The sequence below is a fragment of the Manacus candei genome, unplaced genomic scaffold (assembly GCF_025592945.1).
Source record: "Manacus candei isolate 608988 ecotype Guabito, Panama unplaced genomic scaffold, ASM2559294v1 h1tg000014l, whole genome shotgun sequence".
NCBI lineage: Eukaryota > Metazoa > Chordata > Aves > Passeriformes > Pipridae > Manacus > Manacus candei.
In genome coordinates this window covers 83,108,102-83,121,832 of record NW_026138062.1, presented here as the reverse complement: position 1 = coordinate 83,121,832, position 13,731 = coordinate 83,108,102, and the positions used below count along the sequence as shown (strand labels likewise).

General features: G+C 44.1%; 1 protein-coding gene across 16 annotated transcripts; it reads left to right on the top strand.

Annotated features, from left to right (window-relative positions):
• Positions 1 to 2,197: 2,197 nt before the first annotated feature.
• On the top strand, positions 2,198 to 8,524 carry LOC127467585 (uncharacterized). 16 transcript variants are annotated; one of them, XM_051779708.1, is made up of 7 exons: positions 2,204 to 2,288; positions 3,068 to 3,153; positions 4,915 to 5,053; positions 5,870 to 6,030; positions 6,795 to 6,824; positions 7,206 to 7,396; positions 8,156 to 8,524. In XM_051779708.1, exons 1-7 carry the CDS (start codon positions 2,209 to 2,211, stop codon positions 8,522 to 8,524), a joined length of 1,056 nt encoding a protein of 351 aa, XP_051635668.1. In that variant the 5' UTR covers positions 2,204 to 2,208. The 16 variants fall into 16 exon arrangements, 8 of the variants coding, with proteins under 8 accessions (XP_051635667.1, XP_051635668.1, XP_051635672.1 ...); XM_051779712.1 differs by lacking the exon at positions 6,795 to 6,824 and adding an exon at positions 6,442 to 6,580 and having other exon boundaries at positions 8,156 to 8,364; XM_051779706.1 differs by lacking the exon at positions 6,795 to 6,824 and adding an exon at positions 6,250 to 6,580 and having other exon boundaries at positions 8,156 to 8,364.
• The last annotated feature ends 5,207 nt before the right edge of the window (positions 8,525 to 13,731 follow it).

The window sequence follows — 13,731 nt, the reverse complement described above, 5'->3', positions numbered from 1 at the left end:
GCTGCCCTGAGTGGCTAAGCCTATCACAGGTTACCTGTCAAGACTCCTTCCTACTCCACCTATCCTCAAGTCTACACTGCAGGGAAGAGCAGTTCCAGGCCAAACACAAACTCCAGTGACACATTTCTGGACAAGTGCTGTGGTGGAACAACTGTGAATTGTGATTGTGAATTGTAAGACACAAAACACAGACTGGACAAAGGACACGACACAGACCTGAACGACTCTGCCCTGCACATCCTACTCCAGTGATGGAAAGTAAACTGCTCCTCCTATGTGTGCCAAGGGCCTCTTACGGCAGACCATTTCCCCTATGCTAATTTGAAAATTCCTCCCTCCTAACCATAAAACTGGACCCAGCTCTCATCCCCTCTCCAGGTGATAGTCCTCCACTTATCTTTCCCATAGTCGGGGATGTGAATCCATCTTCGATGCGAAGGAAGGACCCCCGGCTGGTTCAGAGGGTCCTGTGATCCCTGACTCGGTCAGCTGCGAGAAAGAAAAGCAAAACTGAGACAAGAGTTTGGCAGCACATGGGCAATAACCCCGCAATTGGCTAGTCCCCGTCCCCTAAGCTGTGAGGTTCTCGGGCCACTGGCTCCGACCCCAGTCGGAGGCTGCTGCCGTCACCGTGTGCCGTACCTGGGCGCGTGAGGAAAAAAAGTTACGTGGTGCTTCGGAAACACCCAGCACCTCCTCACTATCTCCCCGACTCAACCTGAATGCTCCTCCATTGCCAAAAGCAGGCTGGATAGCACCTGCAACTATAAGAGATTGAGACTTAACTGATGACCCTCGTAGTACTAGGAGATTACTCACACAGACAGCTGTAGACCATCAAACCTAATTGGCAGGTGGCTCCGGCCCTCTGAGGCTGCACATGCTGTCTGTAAAGTACAAAAACCAAAAGCAAATGTACATACTGAGATACCGCCTGAAAGGATGGCTTTCCTGGGGTAGCTCCTACCTACCTCTCCTCCACAGTGACCTCTTACTGACAAGGTCCCTGAAGCATTGGACTGTCTGTTAGAAGGTGGCAGAACCCCTGGAAAACACAACAAACAAAGCATGTGCACAGATTCACCACAACACCTGTAGAAGACCATCTAGTTCTGTCCTGGAGTCAATGCTCACCTTGCTCACAGGTACTCACCTGGATCACCTCCCCTCCGGTGCCTAGAGCCTCCTGGGGCCAGGGCTCTGCATCTGAAAACAAAGAAAAAACAAACCCAAACAACAAAATCCTTAACACAGCGAGTAAACGTGGAGCCAAAAGCCACGTCTTTGTGCTGATGTCAGGTAACCACCCACCTTCTCGCTCTGCTCCTCTGGCCTCTGTTCTGTTCAACTCTGCTTTACACCCTGTCTCTCTGACATGGTAAAGAAACCCTAACTAAAGTAACCCAGATAAATGGGGAGAGCTCAAAGAGTCTCCCTTCTCTTTTGGCAAACCACCAAGGGTCACTGCCTGCAGCCAAAGACTGCAGCTATAATCAAACAGAATATCCGGGTGAAGGAGCAGAAAACTTAAGTGGCACATCTGAAAAGTCAGTGGATGCATTCACAGGCATTTAGGGGGCTCCTGGACACTGCTTTCCACCCGTACTACCTTCAAAACACTCCTGGCAATTCCTAAGCTGACACCCGAGCCCTCACTCCATCTCTGGGCTGTAACCCCCCACTACCTACTTGCAAACCTGGGTGTCTGAAACCATTTTCAACACAGAGCAACTTCACCTCAGGATAGGATAACACTTGTGAAAAAATGCCAAGCTACAGTTGAGATGATCAGGAGATCTCAAAAGATACAAAGCTCCTAAGAAAAAGAAAACAAGATAATAAATTACAAAAGCAGCTAACCAACACAGGACACAAAATAAATAAATTTAAAACCCTTGCATTTGAGTGTAATCCTCTTCATTACCATATATAGCTCTGTTGCTTTGGATGCCAAAGCTGATGCTTCAATAAAGCAAGAACAGCTTGAGAAATCCCATTCATTGAAAGAAAGGGAGAGCTCTTATCCCATTGAAGCCCAGCTGCTGAATGACCTCCTTGGGCAAAGGCTGGGGTTAATATACCCCTGGCCACACCCACATACCTTCCCATGAGGCTCGAGGGAAAGGGAGGAGCCAAATGCCACAAAGTATAAAAGCTCTGGGAGGAGTAGCACTGAGTTTTCCATGTTCAGGAGAAATAAAGGCCCTGATGCAGGAAAACACTGCTAATGAGGATAAATACACCATCTCTCTTTCTGCAGCTATACCCACTGAAACAGCAGAGACCAGGTAAGAAACTGAACTTTTCTGTTGGACAGAGGAAGAACAAGATAAACAACCTAAAAATGCAGACAAAAAATTAACTTATCAAAGAAGATGAAAGGTTAAGGTGGTGGGTCACCCGGACATTCCACAGGCAGCAAGAGTTTCTGGTCCTAGCATCTTTTCTCTGAGAAAAAGCTTTAGCTGTGTTCAATCTGGGGGCTGATATGGCAAATTTCACTGCAGGGCTCCTGGAAATGAACAAGAACCCTTTTCCCGGGGAAAAGCAAGCCCTCACCCTAATGGTCTCAGAGGTGAAGAGAAATCCGGGCACTACATAGGCAGCAAGAGCTTCTAACCTTAGCAGCTTTTCTCTGTCAAAAAGCTTCAGCTGTGTTCAATCTGGGGGCTGATATAGCAAATTTCACTGCAGGGCTCCTGGAAATGAACAAGAACCCTTTTCCCTGGGGGAAAGCAAGCCCTCACCCTAATGGTCTGGGAGGTGAAGAGAAATCCAGGCACTGCATAGGCAGAAAGAGCTTCTGACTCTAGCAGCTTTTCTCTGACAAAAAGCTTCAGTTGTGTTCAATCTGGGGACTGACATGGCCAATTTCCCTGCAAGGCTCCTGAAAGTGAATGAGGACCCTTTTCCCCTTTGATAATAAAGTAATTAACTTTTCCACCACACCTTAATTAGCTACCAATTAACTAATTCTCCTTTTACAAGGCATGCTAATTATTCACTAATGACCTAATTCAGTAATTTATTTCTTGCACTGCACCCTAATGGGTTACTAATTAATTAGTTTCACAGGCAGCAAGATTTTTCTGTCCGGTTACCTTTGGTTTCGGAGAAATCTTCATCCATGTTCACTTTGGAGAGGAGGATCAGGTATTTGAGGCAGGACTCTTGCAAGCAACAAACAGCCGTATCCCCAAGGAAACAAAGCCCTGACCCTCAGGGTTTCAGGTGCAGATAGTGTGAAACTCCATAGGCAACAAGAGTTTTCTGTCCTGGCACCTTTTTTCTGAGAGAAAACTTTGTCCATGTTCAGTTTTGGGAGATGGAGTGGCAATTTCACTGCAAGGCTCTTGCAAATGAATTACAGCCCTTTTCCCCAGGAAAGACAGCTTGTAGCCTTAAAATTTTAGGGGCAGTTGGTGGGCCAGGCTGGACACTCCATGAGCAGCAAAGTTCCCTGTGGTGGCACCTTTGGTCCAAGAGGAATACTCATTCATGTTCAATTTCAGGACTCAGACTGGAATTTTCAGAGCAGAAAAACCAGGAAAGAACCAGGGAAAGAATCCTCAGGAAGGAAATCCCTTACCCTCACGGTCTCAGGTGCAGGTGGTGCGACACTTCATGGGTGGCAACAGCTTTCTGTGGTAGAACCTTTTGTCTGGGAGGAATCTTTGTTGGCATTCAGTAGAGGGAGTCAGACTTCACTTTCAGGGGAGGGCTCTGAAAAGCAAAAACCAGACCTTTCCCACAGGAGAGAAAGCCTGTAAACGTGGGGATTCAGGTGCAGTTGATGGACCAGCCTGGGCACTCCATGGGCAACAAGATGTTTGTGTGGTGGCACCTTTTGCCTGGGAGGAATCTTCATCCCTTTTGAATTTTGGCAAGTCGGTCCAGCTATCTTGGCACCAGCCTCCTGCAAGCGAATTACAGACCATTTCCCCATGAAAGGCAACATGTAGCCTCAGACTCTCAGTTGTACTACATGAGACACCCAGGGCACTCCATGGGAAGCCACAGATGTCTGTCCTGGCATCTTTTGTCTCAGAGTTATGTTCACCTGTTTTCACTTTTGAGAGTTGCACCATGATTATCACCACAAGTCTCTGGAAACCAAATAATAGCCCTTTCCCCCAGATAATAAAGCCCTTAATCTCAGGGCTGCACATGCAGGTGGTGTGGCACTCCCTGTGCAGGAAGATCTTTCTGTCCTGTCACCATTTGTTTGGGAGGAATCCTCATCTGATTTCATTTTAAGAAGTCAAACCATCTTTCTCGGTTCAGGACACCTGTAAGTGAACAAGAGCCTGTTTCCCCAGGAAAGAAAGCCCTTACCCTCAGGGCCTCAGGGGTAGCTGCTATGAAACTCCATGGGAAACAAGAGCTCTCTGTCCTGGAACCTTTTGTCTGGGAGGAATCTTCATCCTTATGCAATTTTGGGAGTAAAGACTGACAGTTTCAGCACAGGATTAAAAACACGATCAACAGCCCTTATTCCCAGGAAAGAAAGCCTGGAACCTTTGGCTGTTAGGTGCATTTGGTGGGCCAGTTTGGGCACTCGATGGGCAGCAACATCTCTCTGTCCTGGCACCTTTTGTCTTGCAGGAATCTTGACCTGTATGGAATATTGGGAGTCAGACTGGCAGTTTCAGCACAGGATTTCTAAAAATGAACAACAGCCCTTTTACACAGGAAACAAAGCACTGACCATTTTAACTTCAGGTGCAGTTGGTAGGCCAGCCTGGGCACTCCTTAGGCAGCAAGAGCTTTCTGGTGTGCTACCTATTGTCTGGGAGGAATCCTCATCTGTATTCAATTTTGGGAGCTGGACTGCCCCTTTCGGCTTGAGGAGTCCTGCAGGGTCACATCAACCCTTTTCCCCTGGAAGGAAAGCCCTTACCTTCTTGGTTTCAGGTGCAGTTGGTGGGCCGGCCTGGACACTCGCTGGGCAGCAAGAGCTTTGTGTGGTGTCACCTTTGATCTGGGAGGAATCTTCGTCCGTATGGAATTTTGGGAGCTGGACTGCCCATTTCGGCAGTAGGATTGCTGCAAGGTAACAACAGCCCTTATGGCCAGGACAGAAAGCCTGAAACCTTTGGGTTTCAGGTGCAGTTGGTGGGCCAGCCTAGGCACTCCATGGGCAGCAAGAGCTTTCTGTGGTGGCACCTTTTATCTTGGTGGAATCCTCCTCCGTATTCAATTCTGGGAGTTGGACTGGCAATTGCAGCGCAGGACCCTTCACGTGAACTACAGCCCTTTTCCCCAAGAAAAAAGGTCCTTACCTTTGGGGTCTCAGGTGCAGTTGGTGGGCCAGCCAGGGCAGTCCATGGGCAGCAAGAGCTCTCTGTACTGGCACCTTTTGTCTGGGAGGAATCCTCGTCTGTATTCAATTCTGGAACTTGGACTGGCAATTTCAGTGCAGGACTCCTGCAAGCGAACAACAGCCCTTTCTCCCAGGCAAGAAAGTGCTTACCCTCAAGGTTTCAAGTGCAGTTGGTGGGCCAGCCTAGGCACTCCATGGGCAGCAAGAGCTTTCTGTGGTGGCACCTTTTATCTTGGTGGAATCCTCCTCCGTATTCAATTCTGGGAGTCGGACTGGCGATTGCAGCGCAGGACTCCTGCACGTGAACTACAGCCCTTTTCCCCAAGAAAAAAGGTCCTTACCTTTGGGGTCTCAGGTGCAGTTGGTGGGCCAGCCTGGACACTCGCTGGGCAGCAAGAGCTCTCTGTGCTGGCACCTTTGGTCTGGGAGGAATCTTCGTCCGTATGCCATGTTCGGACTTGGACTGGCAGTTTCAGGACAGGGCTGAAAAAAGACAACAACAGCCATTATCCCGAGGAAACAAACGGTGGAACCTCTGGCTTTCAGGTGCAGTTGGTGGGCCAGCCAGGGCAGTCCATGGGCAGCAAGAGCTCTCTGTGCTGGCACCTTTTGTCTGGGAGGAATCCTCCTCTGTATTCAATTCTGGGACTTGGACTGGCAATTTCAGTGCAGGACTCCTGCAAGCGAACAACAGCCCTTTCTCCCAGGTAAGAAAGTGCTTACCCTCAGGGTCTCAGGTGCAGTTGGTGGGCTAGCCTAGGCACTAGCCTAGGTGGGCAGCAACATCTCTCTGTCCTGGCACCTTTTGTCTTGCAACAATCTTCATCCGGATGCAGTTTTGGGAGTCGGACTGCCAGTTTCAGTGCAGGATTCCTAACAACAGCCCTTTTCCACAGCAAAGCGAGCACCGACCCTTTTAATTTCAGGTGCCGGTGGTGGGCCAGCCTGGGCACTCCTTAAGCAGCAAGAGCTTTCTGGTGTGCTACCTTTTGTCTGGGAGGAATCCTCATCCGTATTCAATTTTGGGAGCTGGACTGCCCCTTTCGGCTCGAGGAGTCCTGCAGGGTCACATCAACCCTTTTCCCCTGGAGGGAAAGCCCTTACCTTCTTGGTTTCAGGTGCAGTTGGTGGGCCGGCCTGGACACTCACTGGGCAGCAAGAGCTTTGTGTGGTGCAACCTTTAGTCTGGGAGGAATCTTCGTCCGTATGGAATTTTGGGAGCTGGACTGCCCATTTCGGCAGTAGGATTGCTGCAAGGTAACAACAGCCCTTATGGCCAGGGCAGAAAGCCTGAAACCTTTGGGTTTCAGGTGCAGTTGGTGCGCCAGCCAGGGCAGTCCATGGGCAGCAAGAGCTCTCTGTGCTGGCACCTTTTGTCTGGGAGGAATCCTCGTCTATATTCAATTCTGGGACTTGGACTGGCATTTTCAGTGCAGGACTCCTGCAAGCGAACAACAGCCCTTTCTCCCAGGCAAGAAAGTGCTTACCCTCAGGGTCTCAGGTGCAGTTGCTGGGCCAGCCAGGGCAGTCCATGGGCAGCAAGAGCTCTCTGTGGTGGCACCTTTTATCTTGGTGGAATCCTCCTCTGTATTCAATTCTGGGAGTCGGACTGGCGATTGCAGCGCAGGACTTCTGCACGTGAACTACAGCCCTTTTCCCCAAGAAAAAAGGTCCTTACCTTTGGGGTCTCAGGTGCAGTTGGTGGGCCAGCCTGGACACTCGCTGGGCAGCAAGAGCTCTCTGTGCTGGCACCTTTGGTCTGGGAGGAATCTTCGTCCGTATGCCATGTTGAGACTTGGACTGGCAGTTTCAGGACAGGGTTGAAAAAAACAACAACAGCCATTATCCCGACGAAACAAACCCTGGAACCTCTGCCTTTCAGGTGCAGTTGGTGGGCCAGCCAGGGCAGTCCATGGGCAGCAAGAGCTCTCTGTGCTGGCACCTTTTGTCTGGGAGGAATCCTCCTCTGTATTCAATTCTGGGACTTGGACTGGCAATTTCAGTGCAGGACTCCTGCAAGCGAACAACAGCCCTTTCTCCCAGGCAAGAAAGTGCTTACCCTCAGGGTCTCAGGTGCAGTTGGTGGGCTAGCCTAGGCACTCCGTGGGCAGCAACATCTCTCTGTCCTAGCACCTTTTGTCTTGCAACAATCTGCATCCGGATGCAATTTTGGGAGTCGGACTGCCAGTTTAAGCGCAGGATTCTTAACAACAGCCCTTTTCCACAGCAAAGCGAGCACCAACCCTTTTAATTTCAGGTGCCAGTGGTGGGCCAGCCTGGGCACTCCTTAAGCAGCAAGAGCTTTCTGGTGTGCTACCTTTTGTCTGGGAGGAATCCTCATCCGTATTCAATTTTGGGAGCTGGACTGCCCCTTTCGGCTCGAGGAGTCCTGCAGGGTCACATCAACCCTTTTCCCCTGGAGGGAAAGCCCTTACCTTCTTGGTTTCAGGTGCAGTTGGTGGGCCGGCCTGGACACTCACTGGGCAGCAAGAGCTTTGTGTGGTGCAACCTTTAGTCTGGGAGGAATCTTCGTCCGTATGGAATTTTGGGAGCTGGACTGCCCATTTCGGCAGTAGGATTGCTGCAAGGTAACAACAGCCCTTATGGCCAGGGCAGAAAGCCTGAAACCTTTGGGTTTCAGGTGCAGTTGGTGGGCCAGCCTAGGCACTCCATGGGCAGCAAGAGCTTTCTGTGGTGGCACCTTTTATCTTGGTGGAATCCTCCTCCGTATTCAATTCTGGGAGTCGGACTGGCAGTTGCAGCACAGGACTCCTGCATGTGAACTACAGCCCTTTTCCCCAAGAAAAAAGGTCCTTACCTTTGGGGTCTCAGGTGCAGTTGGTGGGCCAGCCAGGGCAGTCCATGGGCAGCAAGAGCTCTCTGTGCTGGCACCTTTTGTCTGGGAGGAATCCTCGTCTGTATTCAATTCTGGGACTTGGACTGGCAATTTCAGTGCAGGACTCCTGCAAGCGAACAACAGCCCTTTCTCCCAGGCAAGAAAGTGCTTACCCTCAGGGTCTCAGGTGCAGTTGGTGGGCTAGCCTAGGCACTCCGTGGGCAGCAACATCTCTCTGTCCTAGCACCTTTTGTCTTGCAACAATCTGCATCCGGATGCAATTTTGGGAGTCGGACTGCCAGTTTAAGCGCAGGATTCTTAACAACAGCCCTTTTCCACAGCAAAGCGAGCACCAACCCTTTTAATTTCAGGTGCCAGTGGTGGGCCAGCCTGGGCACTCCTTAAGCAGCAAGAGCTTTCTGGTGTGCTACCTTTTGTCTGGGAGGAATCCTCATCCGTATTCAATTTAGGGAGCTGGACTGCCCTTTTCGGCTCGAGGAGTCCTGCAAGGTCAACATCAATCCTTTTCCCCTGGAAGGAAAGCCCTTACCTTCTTGGTTTCAGGTGCAGTTCTTGGGCCGGCCTAAAAATCTTAAAATCAGGAGAAGAGCCTAAGAGAATAAAAATAAGGAGAGCAGCCTAAAAAAATTAAAATCAGGAGAGGAGCCTAAAAAAATTAAAATCAGGAAAGGAGCATAAAAAAATTAAAATCAGGGGAAGAGTATAAAAATCTAAAAATCAGGAGAGGAGCCTAAAAAAAAACAAAAATCAGGAGAGGAGCCTAAAAAAAACCAAAATCAGGAGAGGAGCCTAAAAAAAACCAAAATCAGGAGAGGAGCCCAAAAAAAACCAAAATCAGGAGAGGAGCCTAAAAAAAACCAAAATCAGGAGAGGAGCCTAAAAAAAACCAAAATCAGGAGAGGAGCCTAAAAAAAACCAAAATCAGGAGAGGAGCCTAAAAAAAACAAAAATCAGGAGAGGAGCCTAAAAAAATTACAATCAGGAGAGGAGTCTAAAAATCTAAAAATCAGGAGAGGAGCCTAAAAAAATTAAAACCAGCAGAGGAGCCTAAAAATATTAAAATCAGGAGAAGAGCCTAAGAGAATAAAAATCAAGAGAGCAGCCTAAAAAAATTAAAATCAGGAGAGGACACTAAACAAATTAAAATCAGGAGAGGAGTCTAAAAAAAATTAAACCAGGAGAGGAGCCTAAAAATCTTAAAATCAGGAGAAGAGCATAAAAACCTAAAAATCAGGAGAGGGGCCTAATAAAATGAAATCAGGAGAGGAGCCTAAAAAAATCAAAATCAGGAGAGGAGCCTAAAAAAATTAAAATCAGGAGAGGAGTATAAAAATCTAAAAATCAGGAAAGGAGCCTAAAAAAATTAAAATCAGGAGAGGAACCTAAAAAAATTAAAATCAGGAGAGGAGCCTAAAAAAATTAAAATCAGGAGAGGAGCCTAAAAAAATTAAAATCAGGAGAGGAGCCTGAAAAAACTAAAATCAGGAGAGGAGCCTAAAAATCTGAAAATCAGGAGAGGAGTATAAAAATCTTAAAATCAGGAGACAAGCCTAAAAATCTAAAAATCAGGAGAGGAGCCTAAAAAAAACAAAAATCAGGAGAGGAGCCTAAAAAAATTAAAATCAGGAGAGGAGTCTAAAAAAATTAAAATCAGGAGAGGAGCCTAAAAATCTTAAAATCAGGAGAGGAGTATAAAAATCTTAAAATCAGGAGACGAGCCTAAGAAAATTAAAATCAGGAGAGCAGCCCAAATAAATTAAAATCAGGAGAGGAGTCTAAAAGAATTAAAATCAGGAGAGGAGCCTAAGAAAATTAAAATCAGGAGAAGAGCCTACAAAAATTAAAATCAGGACAGGAGCCTACAAAAATTAAAATCAGGACAGGAGCCTACAAAAACTAGAATCATGAGAGGAGCCTAAAAAAATTAATATCAGGAGAGGAGCTTAAAAAAATTAAAACCAGCAGAGGAGCATAAAAAAAATTAAAAGCAGGAGAGGAGCCTAAGAGAATAAAAATCAGGAGAGGAGACTAAAAATCTAAAAATCAGGAGAGGAGCCTAAAAAAATTAATATCAGGAGAGGAACCTAAAAAAATTAAAATCAGGAGCGGAGCCTAAAAAAAACAAAAATCAGGAGAGGAGCCTAAAAAAATTAATATCAGGAGAGGAACCTAAAAAAATAAAAATCAGGAGAGGAGCCTAAAAAAAACAAAAATCAGGAGAGGAGCCTAAAAAAATTAATATCAGGAGAGGAACCTAAAAAAATTAAAATCAGGAGGGGAGCCTAAAAAAAACAAAAATCAGGAGAGGAGCCTAAAAAAATTGAAATCAGGAGAGGAGTCTAAAAATCTAAAAATCAGGAGAGGAGCCAAAAAAAATTAAAATCAGGAAAAGAGCCTAAAAATATTAAAATCAGGAGAAGAGCCTAAGAGAATAAAAATCAAGAGAGCAGCCTAAAAAAATTAAAATCAGGAGAGGAGCCTAAAAAAATTAAAATCAGGAGAAGAGACTAAAAATATTAAAATCAGGAGAAGAGCCTAAGAGAATAAAAATCAAGAGAGCAGCCTAAAAAAATTAAAATCAGGAGAGGACACTAAACAAATTAAAATCAGAAGAGGAGTCTAAAAAAATTGAAACCAGGAGAGGAGTACAAAAATCTTAAAACCAGGAGAAGGACCATAAAAATCTAAAAATCAGGAAAGGAGCCTAAAAAAAAAAAAAATCAGGAGAGGAGCCTAAAAAAATTAAAATCAGGAGAGGAGCCAAATAAATTTTAAATAAGGAAATGAGCCTAAAAATCTTAAAATCAGGAGAAGAGCCTAAGAGAATAAAAATAAGGAGAGCAGCCTAAAAAAATTAAAACCAGGAGAGGAGCCTAAAAAAATTAAAACCAGCAGAGGAGCCTAAAAAAATTAAAAGCAGGAGAGGAGCCTAAGAGAATAAAAATCAGGAGAGGAGACTAAAAATCTAAAAATCAGGAGAGGAGCCTAAAAAAAGTAATATCAGGAGGGGAACCTAAAAAACTAAAATCAGGAGAGGAGCCTAAAAAAACAAAAATCAGGGGAGGAGGCTAAAAAAATTGAAATCAGGAGAGGAGCCTAAAAAAATTAAAATCAGCAGAGGAGCCTAAAAATATTAAAATCAGGAGAAGAGCCCAAGAGAATAAAAATCAAGAGAGCAGCCTAAAAAAATTAAAATCAGGAGAGGACACTAAACAAATTAAAATCAGGAGAGGAGTCTAAAAAAAATTAAACCAGGAGAGGAGCCTAAAAATCTTAAAATCAGGAGAAGAGCATAAAAACCTAAAAATCAGGAGAGGAGCCTAAAAATCTAAAAATCAGGAGAGGGGCCTAATAAAATAAAATCAGGAGAGGAGCCTAAAAAAATCAAAATCAGGAGAGGAGCCTAAAAAAATTAAAATCAGGAGAGGAGTATAAAAATCTAAAAATCAGGAAAGGAGCCTAAAAAAATTAAAATCAGGAGAGGAGCCTAAAAAAATTAAAATCAGGAGAGGAGCCTAAAAATCTTAAAATCAGGAGAGGAGCCTAAAAAAATTAAAATCAGGAGAGGAGCCTAAGAAAATTAAAATCAGGAGAGGAGCCTAAGAAAATTAAAATCAGGAGAGGAGCCTTAAAAAATTAAAATCAGGAGAGGAGCCTGAAAAAACTAAAATCAGGAAAGGAGTCTAAAAATCTGAAAATCAGGAGAGGAGCCTAAAAATCTTAAAATCAGGAGACGAGCCTAAAATCCTAAAAATCAGGAGAAAAGCCTAAAAAAATTAAAATCAGGAGAGGAGCCAAAAAAATTTTAAATCAGGAAATGAGCCTAAAAATCTTAAAATCAGGAGAAGAGCCTAAGAGAATAAAAATAAGGAGAGCAGCCTAAAAAAATTAAAATCAGGAGAGGAGCCTAAAAAAATTAAAATCAGGAGAGGAGTATAAAAATCTTAAAATCAGGAGACGAGCCTAAGAAAATTAAAATCAGGAGAGCAGCCCAAATAAATTAAAATCAGGAGAGGAGTCTAAAAAAATTAAAATCAGGAGAGGAGCCTAAGAAAATTAAAATCAGGAGAAGAGCCTAAAAAAATTAAAATCAGGAGAGGAGCCTAAAAAAAGTAAAATCAGGACAGGAGCCTACAAAAACTAGAATCATGAGAGGAGTCTAAAAAAATTAATATCAGGAGAGCAGCCTAAAAAAATTAAAACCAGCAGAGGAGCCTAAAAAAATTAAAAGCAGGAGAGGAGCCTAAGAGAATAAAAATCAGGAGAGGAGACTAAAAATCTAAAAATCAGGAGAGGAGCCTAAAAAAATTAATATCAGGAGAGGAACCTAAAAAAATTAAAATCAGGAGAGGAGCCTAAAAAAAACAAAAATCAGGAGAGGAGCCTAAAAAAATTAATATCAGGAGAGGAACCTAAAAAAATTAAAATCAGGAGAGGAGCCTAAAAAAATTGAAATCAGGAGAGGAGCCTAAAAATCTAAAAATCAGGGGAGGAGCCAAAAAAAATTAAAATCAGGAAAAGAGCCTAAAAATATTAAAATCAGGAGAAGAGCCTAAGAGAATAAAAATCCTGAGAGCAGCCTAAAAAAATTAAAATCAGGAGAGGAGCATAAAAAAAATTAAAATCAGGACAGGAGCTCAAAAAAATTTTAAATCAGGAAAGGAGCCTAAAAATATTAAAATCAGGAGAAGAGCCCAAGAGAATAAAAATCAAGAGAGCAGCCTAAAAAAATTAAAATCAGGAGAGGACACTAAACAAATTAAAATCAGGAGAGGAGTCTAAAAAAAATTAAACCAGGAGAGGAGCCTAAAAATCTTAAAATCAGGAGAAGAGCATAAAAACCTAAAAATCAGGAGAGGAGCCTAAAAATCTAAAAATCAGGAGAGGGGCCTAATAAAATAAAATCAGGAGAGGAGCCTAAAAAAATCAAAATCAGGAGAGGAGCCTAAAAAAATTAAAATCAGGAGAGGAGTATAAAAATCTAAAAATCAGGAAAGGAGCCTAAAAAAATTAAAATCAGGAGAGGAGCCTAAAAAAATTAAAATCAGGAGAGGAGCCTAAAAATCTTAAAATCAGGAGAGGAGCCTAAAAAAATTAAAATCAGGAGAGGAGCCTAAGAAAATTAAAATCAGGAGAGGAGCCTAAGAAAATTAAAATCAGGAGAGGAGCCTAAGAAAATTAAAATCAGGAGAGGAGCCTTAAAAAATTAAAATCAGGAGAGGAGCCTGAAAAAACTAAAATCAGGAAAGGAGTCTAAAAATCTGAAAATCAGGAGAGGAGCCTAAAAATCTTAAAATCAGGAGACGAGCCTAAAATCCTAAAAATCAGGAGAAAAGCCTAAAAAAATTAAAATCAGGAGAGGAGCCAAAAAAATTTTAAATCAGGAAATGAGCCTAAAAATCTTAAAATCAGGAGAAGAGCCTAAGAGAATAAAAATAAGGAGAGCAGCCTAAAAAAATTAAAATCAGGAGAGGAGCCTAAAAAAATTAAAATCAGGAGAGGAGTATAAAAATCTTAAAATCAGGAGACGAGCCTAAGAAAATTAAAATCA

Excerpts from the sequence above, each read along its gene's own strand:
- LOC127467585 (XM_051779706.1), top strand. The coding sequence starts at position 2,209 with ATGCAGGAAAACACTGCTAATGAGGATAAATACACCATCTCTCTTTCT. Across the intron at positions 3,154-4,914 it reads ACTTTGGAGAGGAGGATCAG|GTGCAGTTGGTGGGCCGGCC; the intron begins GTATTTGAGGCA and ends TCTTGGTTTCAG. Across the intron at positions 6,031-6,249 it reads ACAACAGCCCTTTCTCCCAG|GTGCCGGTGGTGGGCCAGCC; the intron begins GTAAGAAAGTGC and ends TTTTAATTTCAG.